The following is a 24,475-nucleotide window of genomic DNA, read 5'->3' as shown; positions in this document are numbered from 1 at the left end:
CAACCTCTGCATGAGGCAGCAGCGTGTGGGAAGGCTCCTGTGATGTGCATGCCTGAGACAAGGCATGCTTTAGGCCCCAGAGCAGAGCAGTGTTCCCCCCAGAAGGGTACAGTTGCAGGAGGAACACCCCCCTACCCCAGAATCACAGCCCTTCCTCTGTCTTCCAGGACTCTGAAGAACAGGAGGTGGAGAGCAGCGACCCTCTGGGGGCACTGAGGGCCTGATGTGAGCAGCCAGCCAACAGCCACTGCGACACGAACCCCTGAGCCGTCACGGCTCCTTCTGTGAATTCTCCACACCGGTTGTCTCTTGGGTCATGTTAAGCTATGACACACTCAGGAACCATACCTCACCTCTCTGGTTAACATGGGGTTGTTCCCATGGGTAAGGCGCCATGTTAGCAGGACCATGCAGGGGAACCTCCTCCTCTGAGCCTCTACCGTGGTTCTCTGCACGTTCCAGATGGCACCTGCTCTGTTCTGTCTTGTCTTGCTGGTAACTGTGACCCTGTGGTATTTTCCTGTTGACTATGAGTGCCTAACGCAGGGCTTCACTTCATGTACTTTGTATCCAGTACCCAGAAGTACCTGCCACAGGGATGTGCTCAATAAATGTTTATGGAACAAAAAAAAGTCACTGTGTGCCTAGGAGGGGTCAAGCTATGAAAGCTTAGTAAGTAAGTAAGTAAGTAAGTAAGGCTAATTAGAGTCCTTCCGATGGGCCAACATGTGTCTTATGAATTCTTTAGTTTTGCTTCCTTGCATTTCCTTTAAGCCAATGAGCCCCCAGCTCACACCCGCTAGGAGAGCAATGACCAAGTGGTCCATCAGAAGACAGGCATTGGTGAGGGTGCAGAGCACTGGGACCCCATGCTCGGCTGGTGGGAATGTAAAGTGGAGGTACTGTGGGAGTCTCAGGGCTCCTCAGACAGTCCAACGGGGTTCCCACAGAACCAGAACTACCTCTCACTGGTGTGTACCCAAGAGAAGTGAGAAACATATCCACCCATAGACTCACATGTGCTCAAGGTGACATTGTTCCTAACAGCCCAAAAGCAGAACCACCGGAATGGCCATCATCTGATGTGACCGAGCTGAGGTGTACCCATGCAACACACCCCTAAAAGATGCAGCATTGCTGTGTGCACTAATGTACCTTGAAATCGTTAGAAAACGAGGTGTTATTTGCACCCGGACCACAGCATACTGTGCTTCCCTCACCCCGCTTCCACCTCCTCCCCTCTCCTCTCTGTATGACCCAGGCTGGCCTTCAAGTTCAGATTCCCCTGCTTTGGCCTCCAGAGTGCTGGGACCATGGGCCTAAGCCACCATACCCAACTGTGCTAAAATGGTTTTCTTGAGACTGGGGAGCTGGGGAGTCACTTTTACAGATAAGCAGTGGAGGTCCAGATCGACTGAGAGCAGCCTCGGGTGACATAACTTCTGGGACTGGGCTGACTGAGGCTCTGTCTGTCTCCCTGAGCCCAGCGTCAGCAAACTCAGCATCTATGAACTTGAGATGAAGATTCCAATCTACTGTAAAAATCCTGCTCCTTTCTCCCTGTGGGCAGTTGCTCACACTCAGCACGCTGTAACGGCCATCTCTGTAACATCCAAGCACCAGCTAGCAGAAGGGCACAGTGTCAGCATGATGGAGTCACTATGGGGGACAGAGTGGAAGCCTGGGGTGAACAGACCTCAGGCTCCCCTCTCTTGCCTATAAACCCCAAATCACATCATTCTATTCCATCAGAGGTTTGCTGAGTCAAGTCTAAAGTTCTGGAAGCCATAAAATGTCTCGTAAGCTCTCTCAACCCCAGGGAACTGAAGCTGTCCCAGTTCTCTGCAGAGGACAAAGTCACCACTACCTTTGGGACAACACATCATGCAGGAGCAATACCACATTTCCAGGAAAGCACCCCAAAACGACAAGGGTAGGACAGACTAGCTGGTAGCTCTGAGACATCCATCATCACAACGGAAACGTAAGTGATCACACTGGGGACCGTGGGGACACAGATGAGGGCTCGTTCGGCACAGGAAGAGGGAAGTGTCACAGACGCTAAATCTATACACGCACAAGACGTAACAATAAGGCATTCGAAATATTTATAAACTTGTCCAAACCCAGCAGCAAATTTTTATTGTTTGTTGTTTTTGTTGTTTGTTTGTTTCTACACAGGGTTTCTCTATGTAAGCCTTGGCTGTCCTGGTGCTCTCTCTATAGACCAAGCTGGCCTTGAACTCAAGAGATCCGCCTGCCTCTGCCTCCCGAGTGCTGGGATTAAAGGTGTGTGCCACCACTGCCCAGTGAAAATTTTCTTAATACTCCTCAATTCCATATTTCCTTAGCTTGTCCCAGCTTCCCAGGTGAATGACTATAAGCAAACAGGTGACTGCCACTTCTTGTTCCCCAATATGGTGCACCCCACCCACCCCCACCGTTCCCCAATGCCTGCAGAGCTCACACAAGTTCTGTCCAGGACCTCCAGTCTTAAAGCCCCAGAAACATTCTACATTTCACCCTTTCTCAGTCCCCTTCTGTGGTCCATTAGATTGCTGCTTTTGAGGTTCTGGGATTCAAACTCGAGGCCTCAAGCATGCTGGGTAAGCAGTCTACCAGGGAGCTGCACTCCCAACCCTAGGGTTGTATTTTATTTTTGAATCTTGGATTTCTCTTAGCAGAACAACCTCAAATCCTGGGGGGAACCATGTTTTGCAACTGACTTAAGTACATGCAACTGAGGGTGCCACAAACCAGGAGATACAGCTCAAGCTTTTATTTGACTGTAAGCTCATTATCACAACATATACAATCAACATGTAGAATAAATAGCAAGTTCACATTCCAAATAAATAGTCAAGCTACTTTGCACTTACCGTGCCCGATACCACACAGGCACACTCGATCATTCCACTACACAAGTACTACACTGGAGCGCAAGCTTGCGTTAACAGAAAACACAGGAGCACTGTTGAGGGAGGAGCCTGGGAACAAATGCTTCATGCAGGAGGGTCTTACATGGAGTACTGCTGGGAGCAACATCTGGGAAGGGAAGGGGCGGACCAGTGGGTAAGGTGGGTTCTGAAATGCAAGGCAAGTACAAGGAGGTCTTGGTGGCCCCAGAGGGAGCTCTGGAACTGTCCCAAGTGTTGGAGAGGCCGGAGTACCGTCACATGGAACAGTCATGGATCATACATCCCCAGGAAAGGCGTGTGCATCAGGGAATTTCTCCAAGAGCAACACATCAGCCAGAAGCCACGCCCAGCAGCTGGGATGATAGCCCTCCGTCCTGGGCCCAGCTAAACAGTGACAAGGGCAACAGGTAGCTGAAATGCACATGGGGACGCAATGTTGGCAGGTACTGCAGACACAGTACTTACACTGCCATATGGAGAACCATGTGGCAGACAGTGGCTCCTAAGGGGCCACGGCACACTGACCCAGACCTTACACTAGTGTCCCCGGGCTGGGAGGCTGCTCCTCCGCAAGCTCCCAGCAAAGAATCTTGCCACCCAAGCAGGATCGAGCAGGCCATAGCCAAGAGCCCCGCCTAGCCCACAGCCTGTGCTGGTGAATGAAATCCCAATGGAACTGTGCTCCCATTTCCACAGGGGCCGCAATGGGAGCCGCCTGCAAAGTTGAAATCATTCTCTTATTAGAAGAGCTCCATCGCTGGGCGGTGGTGGTGTACGCCTTTAATCCCAGCACTCGGGAGGCAGAGCCAGGCGGATCTCTGTGAGTTCGAGGCCAGCCTGGCCTACAGAGCGAGATCCAGGACAGGCGCCAAACTACACAGAGAAACCCTGTCTCAAAAAAAAAAAAAAAAGAAAAAGAAAAAAAAGAAGAGCTCCACTCCTCTTCCTTCCCTTGGCTTAGCCTATCAGTGGCCTGAAAGGGTGGCTGAGCTTGGCCAAAAACATATATACATAATAAATAACAAGAAAACAAAGAAGAAAGGAAAAAAACCCTTCCAAACAAAAGGAAACCATGCCAGGCATGGTGGTATATGCATTTTATCCCAACGCTCTGAGGCCAACCTGTTCTACAAAGTGACTTCCAGGCCAGCCAGAGCTACATACTGAGACCCTGAGGGGATGGGGTGTCACTGAGAAAGGGGAAAGCACGGATCGGCTCCCTCGACAAATTTAGTCTTTTGAGCATTTTAGTCAAGAGCCCCCCAAGTAGGTTTTTGGCAGCCAATGAGTGTTTAGACAAAGTGGAATTTCAGTATTTAGCGCTTGCTCAGGGGAGGGGAGGGGGAAGCCATTCCATTCACCAGAAGCTAAATTAGGTAGGAGGCTTGAGTGCCTTTCGCTTCTCCCTTCCAATAAATAAGAGGGCTGATGCATTCAAAGCAGCTAGTAATTTAGTCTGAGAGCTGACCAGATCAGGAGGAGATTATTAATGGTGAGAGAGGAGGGAGGATGGGGGGGTGAGAGCAGAGGCCAAAGAAGGAAAGGGGAGGAAGGGAGGGGGAAGAGAAAAGAAAGAAAGTGGGGAGGGGAGAGAAGGAAGGGGGAGGGAGGAGGGAAGGGGGGTGCTATTTTAGGAGGAAAAGCAAGAGCTTCAAAAGCCCAACACCTAAGGTATTAAGGCCAGTTCTCCCCTGAAGAAGAACTCACGGAAAGGCCAGCAGTAAACATTGCTCAGGCAGCCCCCGCTGGCACCACAAACCTTGCTGGGTATCACACTGGCATGGACTGCCCTTAGAGTCAATTTTTGTTCACTTGATTCTTAGAAAATCAGTCTAAGCAATATCAAAAAAAAACCCTATGATTTTAAAGATAATAAAAATAATTTTATTGCTGGGCGGTGGTGGCGCACGCCTTTAATCCCAGCACTTGGAAGGCAGAGGCAGGTGGATCTCTGAGTTCAAGGCCAGCTTGGACTACAGAGTGAGTTCCAGGATAGGCGCAAAGCTACACAGAGAAACCCTGTCTCAAAAAAACAAAACAAAACAAAAAACAATGTTTGCTTTACAATTTGGTTTTTTAAAAGGTGGAAAAAGATCTACCTCTCTTTTTAAATCTATAGCCTGTCATCAATGAGCACACAAAAACAAGACACCAGTAGAGTAAGTCAGACCCCAGCCAAGAGTCCCTGTGACAAGTTAAAACCTGTCCTGACGGCACCAGACAAGGACAGTAACACAGCAGAAACTCCCGTTCTTCCTACAAGGACGCCACACCAGGCCACACTGCCAGGGCACGGGTCTGAGTGTGCAGTCTGCAGCTACTTGTTTGCTGATCCCAAGACTGTTACCCTCCTTCACAGGAATAGACTGTAAAATTCATTTCTCATACCCAGGAGATGTTTTTCTCCCCCAAGGCTTAGGTCACCTGCGGTAGGCATTCAAGAAAGCAGTTCTACTTCATTCTTGAGTAAACAACCCCCCCTCCACCCGGAACTGGCATCCAGTCGATACTGAAGGGTATCTGAATAGACCACAAATTCATTCTGTGCCTACGAAGCACAAGTCAGGGGCATCCTGGGCAGCATCTGAGCGGTGCTGAGCATCACCTGCTGGCGTTAGATGCCAGCCGCCAAGAGCCCCTGGTGGCTAACACTGGGGAAAACAAGGGAACAGAAAAACGCCCATCCTGTCCTTAAAAAGCAGAACACCGAACCCCAGTGTTCAGAACACAACACGGGAGGAGGGGGTCTGAAGGGTCAGCTTTGTGATGATGGTCAGCACAGCAGACATCAAGGAGCGCCGTGGTAACACACGGCATGGCGGTGAACGCTGGACAGCCCATTTCACCTCTGTGCTGTGGCAGACAGCCCACAGAAGGCCACAAAAGCGGTCTGTCAGCAGCCAGGGGCAATCTACTTATTGTAGTAGAGATGTCAACTAGCGAGCGCTCGCCACAAGCCTCCTTCATGCTCGTGCCATTCTTTAGACTCACTGCATGCCACACCACAGTCGCAGGCCCGTAATTCACCACTCAGGAGACTGAGGCAGGAGGATTGAGTCCAAGGCCAGCCTGGGCTCCGTAGCAAGACCCTAACTGGAGATGGGGGGGAATGGAGTGGGAGAGGAGGAAGAGGGGGGAAAGAAGAGCAGCTATGGAAGCAGCGGCGCCACATTAGCGCAAAAGCTTAAAATGAGCCAGGCCACATGAGACCAGGCTGATCTAGCCACGAGGACTCACGTGGCATTCACAATGAAACCATTTAAACAGGACTGTGTCCTCTAACAACTGCCATTGCTGTGGCCCTCGGGGCATCGAATATGTTCAAAGATACTGCAAAGCAGACATAATAGAGGATTCTGCCCCCCCCCCCGAGAGGGGAGGGAGGAAGAGATGCCCCTCGTGAGCTTGGCTCTTGGCATTAAATGTGAAATTCCACCAGTGAGCTTGTGGACACAGTGTGTCCCAAGTGCCCCACACACAGGCTTGCACTGGCCGCGGACGGAGCCCCCAGGCTTTGCTGCCTTTCTTCTCCTACAATGTCCGATCCACCAGCTTAAAGGCAATTTTAACCAGAGCTGCCATCTCCTCACCCACGCCCAGGGGAGGAGGGAATCCGCCCATCACCCCCGTCGGCAGCTCAGGGCCGGCAAAGCAAGTTCACACTGAGGACAAAGTCTTGTTCTTCCTCAACAAAGTCATTCTGGGAGGCTGTGGTCTCTCGGAGCAACGTGTAGAAGTCTGCAAAAGCCTAGGACCAGAGGACCGGGAACTGGCTGCAGATGTCACCGTGCTCTCCCGGTCCCCAATGCTCTGCCTGTAAACAACCAAGAAATGTCTCACAGGATCAAGACGTGTCCTCTCTTGACCTGCTGAACACAGACAGCGGCAAGCAGTCTCGCTCGTCTCAGAAGGCCTGCTGTTGGTTCCAGAGTAAACAAGGCGGCATCCGTGTTTCAACGCTGTGTGTAGAGGACACGACCCAGGGCCCCCGCTCCTGTCTCCACCTGGACAGGACAGTATTTGCGGTAAGGTAGAAAAAAATACAAAAGGTGTTATCTGACTCTTTGGGAGAGCAACTCTCAGGCCCACTGGGCCCTCGGTGGGGCCGTGGCTGCTTCCGGCTTTTTCCTCAGGCAGACACAGATTACTTGGCCTGAGCCTGCTGCAGCAGCGGGGCTTTGAAGGCAGACGGGCTGTCTGACCATGCGGGGAGCTCATGCTGCAGGGGAGTCCTCCTGGGGTAGAACGTGTGGTGGACGTCATAGTTCAGCAGGCAGCTGAGAGAGGCCATGTAGATGTCAGCAAACCTCGACAGGCGCCTCAGGAAGTAGGTCGGGTTCTGGTCTGTGCGGAACAAGCTCCCGAACTGGGCGTTGAAGAAGCTTTTGGTCATTTCTCTGAAGTGTCAAGAAATAAAAACAAAGTCACAGAGAAAGGTTTTAAAAGGATTTTTTTTTTAACTTACTGAAGTAAAAATATATTTAAAACAAAAAGCTACTGGAAAGAAAAAGTATCCAGTTAGCCAAGAACAGACCTAATTACCAAGAAAACACGGTGTGAGGCAGGTATGGGCCCCATACCTGTAACCTCAGCACCAGGGGGCTGAGGGGAGAAGATCAGAAGCCAGCCTGGGCTACACAGTGAGACCCTGTCTTACAAAACAAATAAGGAAATCACAAAACATCATCTGTCAGGCCATCTCTCAAACAGCTGGTCACATTCCCCACTTAATGGCAGTTCAAAGACACTACTTTGAGGCTGCAGTGTGAATTGCATGCTCCCCAAACACACGCACTGTGTGCCAGAGCAGGCAGAGCTGTTTTAGAGGAACTCAGACGAATAATTCTCTGTGTTTCTAGACCAAGAACTAAACAAGGTACAGAAATAAAAAACTGTAAACCCTCAAGTCTTCCCATGGAAGAATTACGGATTATTACGTTAGTCACCACCCTCCATGACGGGCCTTCAAATGCTCTGCACGCTCCCTTCCAGCCTAGCCCAGAGCATCCTCAGTCACCCAGGCCGAGGCAGGCCTCTGCAACAAGACCTCTGTGCAGTCTCAGCTCGGTCAACATCCTCCACACACAGACTATTCAGCAAAATGACTGATGCCATCTGAATGGCGCAAAGTCAGTTACAGATACAGCAACCGTCTAACTCCTTTGCACAGCTGTGCATGAAAACCACGCAGGAGTTAGCAATTGCCGCTGTCACTGGAGAATGACAGTCGCAATGACCAAACGGCCACAGCTGTTGAAGCCCCAACTAGGTCTCTGCAGATGAGCCACGCAAACAGTACTTAAGCCTCTACTGCAGCATCCCATGGGGATGAGAGGGGGGAGGGGCTGGATAGATGGCTCAGTGGTTACGAGAGGATTCCCAACTCCCACGTGGCACAGCCCACAACTGTCCAGAACTCCAGTTCCAGGGGATGTGATGTCCTCGTCTGACCTCCATGGGCACAAGGCATGCACGAGGTGCACAGACACATATGTAAGCAAAACACTCCTGCACATTAAAAAAATCTAAATAATACTAAGAGAAGAAAACCAAAAGAAAAAGACGTGTCGATGTTAGAGATGTGGAGCCAACAGGAAATCTGTGGCAGGTGAGGTGCTTCCTTATCAAGCCATTCTAGGTTCCTGAAAGTGAGTGACCCGCGCACCGTGGACCCCAGACCTTCAGAGACGGGCCCTGAAGTCAATCCCATCGTCTCCTTTTCCCACTTTCCCTCTCCTCCACATTTTTATAGCAAAAGAATCAAGTCAGAATAAGCCTGAGCCAGCCAATGGGCTGAGGAAGAGGCAGGATGGGACTCAATACAGGCTGGGCTTCTGCAGAACCTTCAACAACATCCCTTGTCAAGTCAAGCTGCCACTGCTCAGGGACCAGAGCCCCAGAAACAACCCGTTTCCAATCTCAGGCTCTGCCAGGGCGCAGGAACAACCACACACAGTTCACAGAGAGGGTGAAAGCACCAATCATAAGAAGCACGGTTGTCACCAAGGCTCCTGTGGACAACTGTTCCCTAAGGACACGCTCATGAAACTTGTGACTACAGGAAGGCTTTCTGGACCAAGAAAGGCTGGGTGCGCATTCCTGAAACAGCAGGCAGGGTCCCTGTGTCCAGAGCCCAGTCCCAGCACAGTCCCAACAGCCACATGTGCGGACAGCCACCAACCACTGGGCTCCAGTCAAGGCAGGGAAGAGAAAGAGATAAAGCCACCTCCCCCCTAAGGCTTCCAATGGCAAGGGCAGAGGACAGATGGGGATCACAGCTAGCAGAGAAGTGATCCTGGATACTCAGGAGTCACGGTCACACCTGGTTTCCCGATGTCACCTCAGACACACAGAGCACACCAAAGCTAGGGTCGGCATTCACAGGTGGTGGCTATGATGCTCTTACCTCATCTCCTTCCTCTCCTTTTTCCACTCCTGCAAAACCAGCTGTGACTCAGCATCTCTGTGGACCTGCAGGGACACAAGCCAGGGCTTTGGTTTCAAACAAACTCCTTAGCAGCAAGAATTTCTTAATGGGAAACTTTTCTTGTAGGAATCTTACTCCTTAAGTAGCACTTGTGAGAAGTAATGCATTTTCCCAAGTGAAAGCCTGGCGTCTTGGCACACACACACACACACACACACACACACACACACACACACACACATAGAAGCTTCAGTTGTCTGTTATTAGAAGCCGAGCTTAGGGCTGGAGATGGCTCGACAGATAAAGACGCCCACCTCCTGCAAGATGTCCCCTGACCTCACACAAATGAGGTGGCAAGTGAGCACACACACACACACACACACACACACACACACACACACACACACACGATAGATAAATCTAAGAATGTAGCTTCACAAATTAAGATGTAAAATTATGAAGCCATGAAACTGTTACTAAAGGTTATGTATAAACACAATACATGTACATCCACATACGGTACGGTACGTGTGCCATGCCCATTACACCCATGTATTACATGATCAATACACAGTCCGTGATGCCTACTGCCCGTCCTCCCTGGGTGTCAACACAATGGCCGAGAAGTGGGCACAGTGCACGTGGCAGCACACCCACGGATTCTAAGCCCACGACATCTGGAAATCAGCACTGAAATGTTTGACTTACACAGGACAACAGGACTCAGATACTCCTAATTTTTATATCCCTAATGTCACACTAGCCTTGATGACAAGGACATGTGAAGGGTTGTCTGATGAGTCAAAATTTGAGCCAGTGGTAAAAAGAAAGTGACAGACAACTCCGCACAAGCCGGTATGTGGCTCCTCACCAAGGTCCTCACTGCTAAACAGCAACAGTGGAGCCAGAGTCAGGGCACTCATGACCAGGGGGACACGTGGCACTACCTCATTCATGACCACGGGATAACCTTAGGACTCAGAGGACAAGACTACACAGCAAACCACCTGCCTCCCCATGAGAGCCAAACCCTGTTTGTCACATCTGCCCAATTCAACAGTCAACCAGACAAAACCTGTCCCAGCTGAGCCTAAGACTTGGGTTTCCTGCCTAATATCTGTCCAAGCCAGGAAGCAGCTGTCATTGAAAATATCCTAACTGAGCTCTACAAATGCACCAGGTCACTGAGCCAGCACCACTGTGAGTTTTGATGAGGGTACTATAGACATGTTTTTATGTCTGTGCATCACATGCATGCAGCACCCACAGTGACCAGAAGAGAGCATGAGATACCTAGGGACTATAGTTACAGATGCCATGTGGGTGCTAAGAATCCAACCTGAGACCTCTGCAAGAGCAGTCAGTGTTCTTAACTCCTGAGCTCTCTCTCCAGCCTTGGTGTTCATATTTTAAATTAACAAATCACCCACCACAGAATTTAGAGATAAAATCCATAGGACACCTCAAGGAATTTCTATACATGTAAAATCTGTGTGTGTGTGTGTATGTGTGTGTGTGTGTGTGTGTGTGTGTGTGTGTTTATTCAGTACCCACTGAGTACCAGGCCTTCCTGTGACGGATACTGAAGACACACGAGAGAGAGAGAGAGAGAAGATGGCGACCACTGTGGGAACAGGCCATAGCAAAACAATGTGACACCACAATCTTTAAGAGAAAACTTGAGCCTCAACTCGGGTCACAATTCCATCTTAATCCATAAACTAGGCCCCTGGAAGGAGCTCATTAGAGATAGTGTGCTTGCATCCCTCCAACACTCCCAGGCAGAAATGCTAACCTCCAAGGTCATGATGGCATCAGAGGCTCTGGCCTTAGCGAGGTAATTAACTCACGTGTGAGGTTCTTATCAACGACATCAGTGTCCTGATAGGAAAGATCAGAGGTCTCTAACCTCTCTACCACATGAGGCCGCCAGGTAAAGCCAGACCTTACCCACAGTGACTGCTGGCACCTCGGTCTCAGGAACTGCAGGAAAAAAGTGTTGGTCCCAGAGCCCATGGGACAGGGCCACACTTGGAAGAGGGAAGAATCTCGGGAGTAGAGACGAGGCTGAGAATCACCAAAATTACTCTATCTCCTGTCAAAGTAACTAGAAGCCATGCCAATTCTCCTCTCCACGCCAGCCTCAGATGGAGCCCAGGGCAGGCTCTGTAGACAGAAAGAGCCAGCTTCACCAGCTATGGAGCGGACAGCGCGTGCACGCCCCTGGGATGCCTGCCTCTGCTTTTCTACTGGCCCTGATTTTCTTTCTAGGTCTGTTGTTGTTGTTTTAACATTTTATCTACTTGGGGAGAGGATGCATATGTCTCAGCATGTGGCGGTAACATGCAGGGACAGCTTGCAGGACTAGGCTCTCTTCTGGGCTCCCAGAACTGAACTCGTGACATCACACTTGGTGACAAGCACCTTTATCCAGTGAACTGTCTCTCCAACCCTGGTCCTGAGCTTAGAGGGCATCCAAGGATGATGGGTGGTCTCCAGGAGCCCATGACCACAGGCTGTTGAAGGGAAACACAAAGAAAGGCAGCATTCCCAGAGCAGGGACGCCAGCTCTGTGGCTCTGCGTCTGGATGCAGCCCTTCTTGGGCCTGGCTGTGGCCACCCTCCAAGACTTTCTCCATCACTGAGGCTCACGTCACCAGCACCTAATCGTGCTCGTCCCTGTTTGAGAAAACCTACCTCTCCTGTGCTGTCCCTTCTCCAGATCTGTCCCCTACAAGGCACACTCTGTCAAACAAGCCTCGAGTATCTAAAGTCTACTTTAAAATATTTTGGTCTATTAATTATTAATCACAATATTACTTATTGTTATTTCATTACATATTAAACGTTATGCAATTACTTATTGTTATTACTTACTTCACTTCCTCCCGAGTGAGCAGTTAGCATGGGAAGACTAACCAGAAACACACAGGCTCTCAGTCATTCTTTGTCCCCAAAGCTGTCACTCAATATAGTCAGCTCTTTGTGGGCAAAGCGCAGGTTGGCTAGCCCATCACTGCCCCACCCTCTTTGTCTGCACAGGATGCTGCAAGCAGGTCACCTAGTGCCCGACACCAGGAAGCCAGATCCAGGCAGTACCCCTTCTACTGAGCTGACAGACGGGTGCTCTCTATGAAATGGCTGGGAAACAAAAGAATCATTTCATCACACATGGAAATGGGATGAGAGCTGTATTTCAGCATCCATGGCTGACTAGGACAGCTACAGCACTTTGCTGGCACTGTCCACGACTGTGCTGAGAAAAACTGAGTGCTTATGACACAGTCCACAGCCCATACACCCTACTATATGCCCTCTCTGGCCTTCGAAGAAATTTGCCAATCCCGAGTCCACATGTGGCCTGAAGGCCCTTGCAAAGGTCTACAGACACCAGCTCTCACCATTAGTCATGACCAAGGAATTATTCCTTATAGTCACTTTTTTAAATCCAAAAGTTATGTTCTTCTGCTTAATTCATCAGACTTAAGTCCAAATGACTCCCTGCTGCTCTTCCCCAAATTAAACCCAATCTCACAGGACACATTTTCTTAATAATGGTCTGCATATTCTGAAAATAATCACTGCAGGGAAGTTCCAGAAGCACGAGTCATCAGCTCAACGGAAAGACATGGTAGGGCAGTGAGGAAAGGCACTCGTCTGCGTATGTTTAACTGGTCAGCCCCACCCTTTGATATGTGGTACCCACACCCAACAGAGCTTGAGGGGATGCAGCAGGCAGGTGAAGACCGGAGCCAGAGGGACCTGCTGGTGTAAGGCCAGCCCCAGGGATTTCTCCGCTGAGCTCAGGGAATCACTGGACACACACCCCAGAGTTTGGAGAGGAGGAAATGAACACCAGGCCCAGCCTTACATCAGTCAGACCTCACGTCCAGCCGGCTCCAGGCTGCAGACTATGCTGTAACTGGAAAAGTTCCCTTAGCTCTGAGCCTGTTTCCTCTCCTCTAAAATCAGGGTGGAAACACACACGCCAACCCCTCTCTTACTTCCCTAGTCTATGTCTTGTGTGATCGTACGTCACAGACATCTTTTCAATGCTACCTTAGCTATCTATCATTTTCCAGGGTCAGAGGAAAAATAAACAAGATCTGTTTCCAGAGCCAACTGGATGCAGTCACTGAGTCAGTACACGCAGGCCACTTGTGCATTTGACCAGATGCTCAGTCACTGGAGCCATCCTCAGGGAGATGGTCCCCAAACCCATAACCTAAAGCGTGGGCACTATCAAACCCTATATATACATAGACTGTTTTTCCTATGTGTGCATACCTATAACAAAGTTCAATTTCTAAATCAGGCACAAAATAAGAGATTAATAACTAATGATAAAACAATACCTTTAACAATATACTATAAACATTATTTAAAACTTATGAATTGTTTATTTCTGAAATTTTCCCATTTCATATTTTTTACCCACTTAACCACAGGCAACTAAAATAAAAACACAGAAAGAGAACCCACAGTTAAGACTATGGCAGAGGCTTAGCCCCACCTGACAACCGCCAAGGCGGAGGCACCCCAGGGTGGTGCTGGGCAGCCCAGACAAAGGCATCACAAGCCCGACGCTGAGCCTCCCTGTACCATCTTGTGACCTCAGACACGTCACTAGCCTCTCAAAACCCAGCTTCCTTACTAAAAAGAAAAGGTTGCACCTGCACACACGGAACAGCTGTGACTGATGCGGTGTGCCATGCAAGCCCTTGGCACAACGACGGGCACGCAAGGAAAACTACCGCCGTGTGACAGGCGGCGCAGACTCAGCAGCACGAGGCCAGACTCGACAGCCGATATTTTTAGAAAACCACCTCACAGCACACACGGTAAAGACAGCAAAACAAACCCCAATCAGAAGAGCCAAGGTCTCCGGGGCCTAGCAGAGCCCAGGCCTGGAGGACGTGTGGGGCCCCATGCACTGGAATGTGCACCCTGGGAGAGAGGACACGGCCTGGCCTGCCTCTCCTCGAAGCTTGGCAGGAGGATCTGTGGGCAGCGGGCCATGACCAGAGGCTGCAGGTGTGCCCGCCAAGAGTGGCCATCTGTGCCATCTGTGCCCCTTAACCTAAAAGCATCTCACTCACTCACACGGACAGCATGGCCGGTCGAGCTGCACAGTGGTTCATGAGATGGGGTGAGAAAAGCCCTGAGAAGCGGTCACAGCTACCACAGAGGGACAACAGCTTGGGCTAGGAAATAAGCATAACAAAGGCATCCTGTCTTAACTGCCCCAGACTGGCTGTGTGACTTGCCCCAAGCTAGCTGCATGACTTGCCACTGAACTCGGGAAAGCAGCTAATCACAGTGCCACTGAAGCTCACCCAGGATCCCAACTTGCTTTGCGACTCTTAGGTGGCTAGATTGGCGTGTTCATTCCCAAAGACCCTCCATTTTACAGATGGGGAAACTGAGGCCAGTACAGGGAAGTCCCCTGGTAATCTAAAGGCAAGGAGGGTGGCTGAGGATAACTGAGTGGGAATTAGTGGGCAAATTTTCACCAACAGGGGACCAAAAACAGCACCTGCCTTTAAAACCCTGCAAAGGCTCTCGGGAACATTTGTAAAGGTCCCATCAAGAAGAAAGGACAAAATTATCACTAGCAACTCTACAGTCTGCTGAGGACTACTTAAACCTTATACTTCATAACTACACAGAAAATACAGGACATCGTTTTGTTCGGTAATTATCTTTAGGCTTAAAAAAAAAAGAGAGAGAAGGGGCTGGAGAGATGGCTCAGTGGTTAAGAGCACTGGCTGCTCTTCCAAAAGACCCTGGTTCAATTCCCAGCACCTACATGGCAGCTCACAACTGTCTGTAACTCAAATTCCAGGGGGGCCAGAACCCTCACACAGACACACATGCAAGCAAAACACCAATGCATGTAAAATAAAAATAAATAATTTAAGAGAGAGAGAGAGAGAGAGAGAGACAACACCCCAACCTGCATCTGCTCCAGGAGCCCAGTCAAGGTCTGCAGCCAGGTCATAGTCTGAATGTACTGCTCCGTGTTCATGATTCTGAGCTCGGACCGCAGCTCGGGGATGATCGCTCCAGTGCGCCAGCCATGCTTCAGCGTCAGATCCTGATCACAAAGACCACGGGATGCCAACATCAGTCCCCTCGGAACTCAACAGTGTGTTACCTCTCCCAGACAAGGGAGGTATTCGCTCAATAACTCTCTAATTGTAATGGTTAGTTATTAACCAAGTTGAAAGCGATGAATTACACTTAATTAAAACCAATTTGGCCCCAGGCTTTGCCCAGTTCACCCGGAGAAAGTTTCTGTTCTGGAAATAATGGCTGTGATTCACAGCTGCTTCAGAGATTGGGGGGCAAGTTGGGGTGGTGGTGGTATGGAACCACTAACCATGGTCTGTGAAAAAAAAAAAGCCACAGTCTGTGAGGTCAGGGACAGGGAAAGACTCAACCGAAATGCTCTAAATGGTCCTCACATGCTGAGTGAGGTGCCCCTGGAGTCCTAGCATCCCACTGTCCAGCACTAGATTTCCAGGACAGCTTGAGCTACACACATGCGATGCAGTCTCAGAAACACAAGGACCGGAATGGAGATCCGTGGTCTCGCACTTGCCTGGCATGCACGAGGCTGGGGGTCAATTTCCAGCACTCCGCATGTGCAGGGAGTGTCCCACTCAACACTGCAGTGCTTGCCAGACCTCTGGGGGACATTACCATCCACCAGGCCCTCTGGGCTACAGGGAACCACAGGACCTCAAGCCTAAAGTGGTCAGATAATGTGAGCACACTTGAATGCATTTTTATTCCACATGTCTCAACCCCTTGAGTTCACAGTAGGCCAAGGTATCAGTTTTGTTATATATATAAAAAAAAAAAAAGCTATCTTTCCACAACTCCCATCTTTCCTGTTTTGTGTAAGTGAGCCATTCAAAATTGTGACCCCCTCCTAGTTTCTAAGGAAAGCATAAAGATGATGTCACAAGAAAGAGAACCCCCTACTCAGTGAAAGAACATGGTCATCCCCACTGAGGGAAGCAGGCTCCTCACCGCCAGGTCACTGTATATGTGGTCACCAAAATACAGCACTTTGGAGCCTCTCCATCCTGTGAGCTTCAAAAATTCATACAGATTGCCCTACAATAAAAGAGGAACATAGATCATGTCGGAAACCCAGTAGCCCATAGTCTACAATACCTATGCTTCAAAACTTACAAAAATTGTTTTTAACTCTTATGACTTATTTTAAACATCAACATACAAAGCTAAAACCACATGTATTCTGAAAAAATTTCATAGTCAGGCATGATGGTGCACGACTTTAATCCCAGCACTCAGGAGGCAGAGTTAGGGGGAATCTCTGTGAGTTTGAGGCCAGCCTAGCCAACACATTCCAGGCTAGCTAGGGCTACACTGTGAGACTGTCTCCAACAACATTTCAGATTACATAAGCCAATTGCTGAGACCATCATTCCCTATAAATGAATTCTAATTTTATTGTAATTACCACAGTTGATTCCCTCCATAAATGCCATGATCATTCACAACCTCACCTACTCTGAAAACATTCTTACAGCGAGTTTTATTAGCCACATCTAAATCTTCTAAGTTGTTAGAAGTAAATGCCTGAATTCAAACTAATTTTTCAAGGCCTAGAGAACACATTCAATGTTAAATCTAGCAGGCTATTACAAACCCACCAAGAATGTTCTAGAAAGAAAACAACTCCAGTGACGTAAAAATGATCAACATGGCCCAATCTCCTGACAGCCTTATATGATGATGCCAACATGTTTAAAACTGCACATGTAAATAATAATAAAAAAATTTTTAAAAAATGTGTCTCAGCAGGAAATACATTGGATGAATAATAGACCAAGATTAATGCTCCTCAAAGAGAAATCTCCAAGGTTTACTACTGACACTTTACATTTTATAGAGGGTAATGCTTTAAATGTTATTTTTAAAAACAGTCAACTTTGAGTTAATGTAAATAAATACCAGCAGACTGCAAAGACATTGACTCTGGCCTAAGTTTTACCATCTAATTATACGCAGTCGTCAAGGATGGACCGTGCCCAGCGCCTGGACAGTCTCAGTACCCACAGCCCTGCCAGTGTTGATGGCAGAGCAGAGCGGCAGGAAGGACGGGGAAGCACAGATACCTGCTTGTAGATCTGGCCTTTCTGAAGCTTGTGGATTTTATCCCAGAGTAAGACACCTTTCTCGTTCACCTTCCGGAAAGGTCTAACAACAGAAAGGGGAACATTACTAGAACACGTGGTAAAAGGAAAGGCTGTCCGCTCCACAAACTACCAAACGGGGACTCACTGAGAACGTGAAGTAGCTCTTGAACCCCAAACCTCACTGCATCCCCTGGCCCAGGGCGCTTCGTTCCGCACTATGCAGACCCCACCACAGACCCACCACCCACGGGTAGGTAATGAAGAATAAGGAAGAAAAAATAAATAAAAACAGAATCCTAGGGTCGACCACCCTTGGCATACACAAGCCCTTTAGTCGGGTTTCCCCAGGGCACTTGGCAGGGCAGAGAGCATCTCCTTCTCGAGGGAAGCCTGCAGGACACTGCTGCCACCCTGGGTCAGATGCCAGGTGGAGGGCAGGGGCACTAGCTATGACGGGACTGGGAGTGGAGCTGGCCCCATCCCTCACCCCGAGGGCACAGCCCGTGGGACTCACGGCGCCTTTTTGGGTAATTGCTTCTCCAGTCACAAAAATAGAAAGTCCCTGTAGGTATCAAAACCCACTTCCCTTTTCTGAGGAACGTGAAGATCTTTGTACACTTTTATTTATATCTCTTTTCTTTCAATCTTGTCAGAAGTCTCTCCCTGTGATGTCATATTCCTAAGCACATCAGCAGTGAGACAGGCTGGCTGCTTTGACTCGCCAAATTCGTCATCTTTAGTGGCTGCTTAACATTTCCTCACATGGATATGCTGAATTAACTGAGTCAGCCTCAACTGTTGGGGTTTTTATAAATAACAGGAAGAATGGGAATGTCTCCGCTATTATTGCAGACATCCAGAACCACGGAGGGGGAGGTGCTGTGCTGAGAGTTCCTCCCAGGAAGAGCCGGGGCTCTGACCCCTCACTGTGGACAAACAAGTCAGAAAAACCTGGGTGAAGGGAGCCCCAGCTTTCACAGGAATCTAAGAACTGCGTGAGGTCTCTAGAAGCAACATGGTGAGCATGGAGCTTTCGATTACACTCTGGCCTGCATCCTCATTCTCTATGCTTGGTTTGGGGGCTGGCCTCTTCTTCCAGGAGCCAGTGTGTTCCTAGGACACCGGAACTTAGCATCCCCAAAGGAATGTACACATGCTGCACTAACTTCAGATACTACCTTTGGATCCTTGGAACTACCACAGAGGAAAGGCTGCTGCTCACCAGCTAAGGACCAGGAAGGTCCCAGAAAACTAAGCCATTAGACAGAAGCTATTCTTAGAACGCTATCGTAAAAATCCTCAACAATGTGGGTCTCTAGGAGTGGGGGCCACCTAGTCTGTCCCCAGGTTAAAAGACATTTTTATCACTCTTGTACTGACCCCAACTTTCCCTCTTCTCCTCCCAAAGCTCCGGAGGCAGGAGGACATTACATAAGACATGGCTGAGACTTGCACTGGATGGCAGAGAATTCTGCAAAATCCAGCTGCAATTTTAAATGCACCAATTAGCTTTATTTCAAGAGATGCCACCAGGCAACCTGGCGTCAGTGGGGCTCTCTCATACTGCACAAGGCATCTGGAGCCACAGACCTTCTTTGCTGTGTGGTATTAATCCTTGTTTTCCATCACAGTCTATCAGTTTCTTAAAGCCTGACTCACGTGACCACAGCAACACACTCTGACCTGAGAATGCTCTCTATGTGCCCATCCCACTGTTACAAAGCTAAATGTTAGACGGTTACAAAGCTGTGTCCCAGATGCCTATGATTTTGTGACTGGATTTCACTAACGCATGCTCTCTCTGTACTCACAAAATACAATCAAGTCCCCAGCAGACGGGCCTCACCTCCGCTTATCATTGAAGAAGTTCGGCTTCTCGGCCTGAACTATGACCACATCAAACAGGTCCCGCCAGTCCTTCCCCACGATATACCGCATCCCTTTGTCTCTGGAACAAGGCAGCCAGGTGAGCTGACACCAAAGGGACAAACTTTTTACATTTCTTTCCAGCTGCTAAGACGAATGGCATTTGTACCATGAGCCAGCTGCGGGCGAAGGGACGGAACTTACACGAAGCTGCTGGGGCTGTTGGTGATGAGGAACATCTTCTTGCCGTGGGCGGCCAGCTTAGCCAGCACCGCACGGGTCTGCTCGGCATAACAGATGTACTTCTCTAAGAATGAGAGAAAAGTTCACATGGTCAGAATGAAATAAGGCACTTACGAGGTGGGCACCAGGGCTAAGCAGTGTCCTAGGCACAGTGGGGAAACTCAGGTCCAAGGAAGATTGGTTAGGGGAAGCATCTGAGTGTCCAGTGTATGGTAAACGTGCCCCCCAACAAAACACACACATGCACACATACACAACAGAGGACAGTGTGATGCAGCGGCCATCGCCTCTTAACATTAGGCTGACAGACACCAAGTTCTAGAACTTGGAGAATGTGGAGGAGACACCTTCACTGCCAGGATCAGGGTCCTTAAAAAAAACCCAGGAGACACCTGTGGGCCCTGTTCAGCCCCTGGGGTGTGATGTCTAAATGCCCACACAGCAGTAGAGCAAATGTTGCTGAGTACGTACCAATATCCGCTTCAATTGCTCGGTACATTATTCCTTTGATGTGGACATCCCTTATGGAGTCCTGTCAAAAGGGAGATTTGTCATCAGTGAAAAGGGAGCTGGAGTTAGTCCCGGTGAATAGCATCGGTGCTCACTTCTGTCTTAGGAGCCTGCCGACCCAAGCGCCACACATCTTAACACTAGCCCCATTGAGCCCAGGTTGCACTTTAGGAAAAGCTTGCGTTTCCACGGTGACAGAGACTGTGGCCAGTGCAATTTCCAAAGGCCTCGTTTTAAAAAGGTCACTTGAGCATTTCTGAACGAAGTCCCCCATGACAAACAGTAGTTTACATGCAGGATGGTGACCACAGACAGCAGCCAGCCTGCAGGAAGGGCTCCCTGTTCGAATCTTTGTGTCCTTCCTTCCCGTCTCTAGATGCCAAGAGTTCCGTAAGGCAAGAGGCAAAGGCAGAGGGACAAGAAAGACACCTCCTCTCTGGATGCCACCAATAGGGCAAGAAACTGCCCAAGCCATTGTCACCAGCAGTAACAGGTCCAACTGGCAAATGCAAGAGAGGAAGACAGAAAGTCCACTGCAGGCTCAGGGCTGTGCCAGCACGACCCTGCTAGCTCTCGCTGCAGAGTTCCGCTGCCGGGGTGGGGGACTGGGCAGCAGGCCCCTTGTAGACTCTTGAAGGGCCAAGGGAACTTTCTGGTACCAGGAACAGGGCTGTACGTCTTACACTGTTGGTGGACTTCTTGCCCACCAGAGTGGGTCACTCTGGACTAGAATCTTAATCTCAATTACCTTCAGCATGAGCCTGTTCTAATGTCACACGACACAGAAAGCAATGGTTAAATGCAAGCCAACCTGCCCGGATTGAAAATCTAGGCTCTGCTACCTACTAGCTGGGTGGCCTTGGGCAAGACACTCAAGCTCTCTGTACCTCGCTGTCTTTCAATGGAGTGATGATAACAGCAGTACTTGCCTCCAGGCACCAATGCAGAGATTTGATGAGCCAATCTGGAACGCTCAAAGCAGAGCCTAGAACATTATAAAATCTACACAAGTGCTTGCTGTCGGTGGTAAAAGTCAACTATGGTGGTATTTTATTTGTGCTGAAATGTGATTTTATTTGTATTTTAATAAATAAAGTGGCCTGGGGATCAGAGCTGAGAGCAAGCCATTTAGCAGAAATCCCAGTGGTGGTGGCACACGCCCTTAATCCGGTCACATGGCAGGCAGAATCTCTGTGTGTTCGAGGGCACAGCCAAGCGGTGACCCGAACCTCTAATCTCAGTACGAACCATAGAGACCTGGAGGTCTATATAGACAGGAGGTGATGAGGAAGTCATGTGGTTGGGTTTAGAACCAATGAGAAGACAGAACAGAAAGTCAATAAAAAGACAGGACACAGGAAGAAGGTCTCTCTCAGGGGAAAGACGGCAGCTGGTGATAAGATAAGGTGGTCTTAGCTCTTGGCTACTGCTCGATCTCTGGGCTTTTAACTCTTTTATTTGGCTCTGTGTTTCTTATTTAATAAGACCATTTAGAATTACATCTACAGTCAACCTTCACATGAACATTTCTCCTCTGTTACAAATGAGTCTTAAATATAGCATGTCTGAATGCACAAAAGGAGAATTAAAAACTAAACATTTAAACAGCCCGATTCTTATCAAAGTGATGCTGAGAATCTACAATGCATCCTTCAACTCTAAAACTCAGAAATCAAGACAATCAAAATTTTACTTTGGATGTGGGAACTACAAAGATGGCTCATTGGGTTAAGAGCACTGGTTGCTCCCCCAGGGGGACTGGGTTTAATTCCTAACACCCATGTCGTGACTCACAACAGACTAGGATACCAGGCACAGACATACATGCAGACAAACTACCCATACACAGAAAAAAAAATTATATATATATTATAGTGTGTGTGTGTGTGTGTGTGTGTGTGTGTGTGTGTGTGTGTGTGATTTATTATTTATTTATTTTTAAAGCTAGGCATGATAGCATATGCCTTTAATCCTGGCACTAAGGGAGGCAAACACTAAGCAGGTCTCTGTGAGTTCAAAGCCAGCCTGATCTACATAACAAATTCCAGGACAGCCAGGGCTACATAGAGAGAGAGACCCTGTTTAAAAAAAAAAAAAAAAATTTACACTGGCCCTGAGCATACAATAAAAGTATTGTGGTATAGAAACATAGATCTTTAAAAATATAAGAATTTTAATTATTTTCTCCAATGGAGTCTCACTGGGTGTATAATCCACACTCAAGGACAGGCCCCATGCCCAGCAGAGATGACCAACACCAAGTGAATGCAATGGTATTGTTGTAGACTTCTTGTCTCACATTGCTTTGTTTGGGCGCTTTTTTTTTTGTGTGTGTGTGTCTTACTGGTTTTTTGCTTGTAAATTATGGTTTCTGATCTGTGTTTATATGGATTTCAGTTGTGTGCATGTGTTTCTTGTATTTTTTTCTTTGTTTTTATTTTTTATTTTGTTTTGTTGTTGTTGTTACTGTTTGTCTCTAAAGAGAGCCAGAAAAAGAGGAGCTGGGGGAGTGGAGGAGGAGAGAGGATCTGGAGGACTTGGGGAGTGGAGGAGGAGGAAGAATCTGGAGGACTTGGGGAGTGGAGAGGAGGGAGGATCTGGAGGAGTTGGGGAGTGGAGGAGGAGGGAGGATCTAGAGGACTTGGGGAGTGGAGAGGAGGGAGGATCTGGGGGGACTTGGGCAGTGGGGAAGAGGGGGGATCTGGAGGAGCTGGGGAGTGGAGGAGGAGAGAGGTTCTGGTGGAGTTGGAGAGGAAGGGGGAAGGAGGATCTGGAGGAGTTGGGGAGTGGGGAGGAGGGAGGATCTGGGGGGAGTTGGGGAGTGGGAAACCATGATCAGAATATAGTATGTGAAAAAAAATTTTCCATTAAAAGAAAATAGTGGTACAAGCCTATAATCCCAGCAGTCAGCATGCAGAGGCAAGCAGATCTCTGTGGGCTCAAGATCAGCATGGCCTACATAGCAAGTTCCAGGCCAGCCAGGGTTATATAGTGAGATCCTGTCTCCAAAAACAAACAAACAAATAAACAAATGAATGAATGAATGAATGAATGTGGCCATAAGAACACAAGATAGATATATTATACATAAATATGTGACTATGAACACAAACTAAAATACACAAACTTATAAAAAGTGTACATATGCATCTAAGTGTTTGCATCTGTCTGTAGCTCTCCAGTGGGATTCTGACATGGCTTCTGCAGGCCTCAGTGAGCCATGGATATAATGAATAGATGGATATGAGGAATAGATGCCCTATTCACCAAACTCACCCTCACCCCTGGGCATCTTCATGGGGCATAGTGTACAACAAAGCACACTGTATCCCATAAACGTGTGCAATAATGATCTGGCATTTGAAAAGCAAGTATTTAAGAAGGGCTCCCTCTCACTGCTGGAAGCATGGGGCATGGACAGTGGCTTCTCCTGTGTGAAGAGGAGTACCCTCCTCCTGGGCAGGCTCAGGGTAAGACAGTACGCAGGACTGTCAGAGGATTAGAAGTCTAGGTCACAGCGGGCACCATCTGTGATAGAGCACACTGCCCTGGTTATTCTGAGACAGCAGTGTCCCTTTATGACTTCCACAGTCAGTCACAGAGACCGGTGACCCCAGAGAAGGACTACTTGACCCCCCACCCTGGACACAGCTGGGAAGACACAGAGCCACAGCCTGAACTCGCCCTGGCCTCTGCCCTCACCTTGACATCTTTGTACAGGTGCACCGGCTCATAGTCAATGTTGTTCTTTAGGAAGTGCTCATTCACACAGGACAGCAGGGTCATCTCAGGCAGGGAGAAGATGTCCATGAACTGTTTCATGGTGTTCCCGTGAGAACTCTGCGAACGGAAGGCAGGCTTAGCAATACACACCCCATCTCACAAGGAGACAAGCAGCAAGAGGCTGCCGGGAAGCCAGGGGGCTCCAGGAATCCACACTTGGCTCCCTCTGGGCACAGGGACCTTCAACAGTGAGAAAGTAACGTGCTCCCTTGTTCCTGGGCCTCAGCAGGAGCGATTCTTACCAGGTCTGCGTGCCTGAGAGCTGGACTCCTTCCCTCCTTCCTTCCCTTCTACTCTCCCTTCCCTCCCCTCCCACCTTCCCACGCGAACATCACTCCCCACTCCCTCTCAGGAGGTCAGGGTGAGAAAAGCCAGGGTCATGCCCAGCAACGGCAGCTGAGCAGACCTCGGTCTCAGAATGCTTCTGCCCGTCTTAGGACAGCTGCAGCGGCTCCTCTGCAACCCCTCGGGACTCAGAAAAAGAAGTGGAGCCACACCTGCAGGGCTGTGGTGACAAATGGGGTGACTGAGAAGATGGAAAGGGCCTCTGTCAG

General features: G+C 49.0%; 2 protein-coding genes across 3 annotated transcripts in view; one reads left to right on the top strand and one right to left on the bottom strand.

The window, feature by feature from the left end:
• The window catches only part of Stab2 (stabilin 2), a 177,669-nt gene extending 173,747 nt beyond the window's left edge, over positions 1–3,922 (top strand). Inside the window, exon 69 of the mRNA XM_052753018.1 lies at positions 168–3,922. Coding sequence (XP_052608978.1) covers positions 168–224 — 57 coding nt within the window. The 3' untranslated portion in view covers positions 225–3,922. The remainder of the gene's footprint in view (positions 1–167) is intronic.
• Nt5dc3 (5'-nucleotidase domain containing 3) overlaps positions 2,765–24,475 on the bottom strand; it is a 57,036-nt gene continuing 35,325 nt past the window's right edge. For both annotated transcript variants that reach the window (XM_052753019.1, XM_052753020.1), the window contains exons 6-14: positions 23,841–23,978; positions 20,100–20,160; positions 19,590–19,692; positions 19,366–19,467; positions 17,499–17,580; positions 16,384–16,470; positions 15,302–15,442; positions 9,325–9,389; positions 2,765–7,315 (exon numbers count right to left, since the gene is read on the bottom strand). In XM_052753019.1, coding sequence (XP_052608979.1) covers positions 7,063–7,315; positions 9,325–9,389; positions 15,302–15,442; positions 16,384–16,470; positions 17,499–17,580; positions 19,366–19,467; positions 19,590–19,692; positions 20,100–20,160; positions 23,841–23,978 — 1,032 coding nt within the window. In that variant the 3' untranslated portion in view covers positions 2,765–7,062. The remainder of the gene's footprint in view (positions 7,316–9,324; positions 9,390–15,301; positions 15,443–16,383; positions 16,471–17,498; positions 17,581–19,365; positions 19,468–19,589; positions 19,693–20,099; positions 20,161–23,840; positions 23,979–24,475) is intronic.

Source organism: Peromyscus californicus, unplaced genomic scaffold (genome assembly GCF_007827085.1).
Source record: "Peromyscus californicus insignis strain IS unplaced genomic scaffold, ASM782708v3 Scaffold_24__1_contigs__length_46423439, whole genome shotgun sequence".
Taxonomy (NCBI): domain Eukaryota; kingdom Metazoa; phylum Chordata; class Mammalia; order Rodentia; family Cricetidae; genus Peromyscus; species Peromyscus californicus.
Note: the sequence above shows the minus strand (reverse complement) of the source record. Positions and strands in the feature narration are given on the sequence as shown.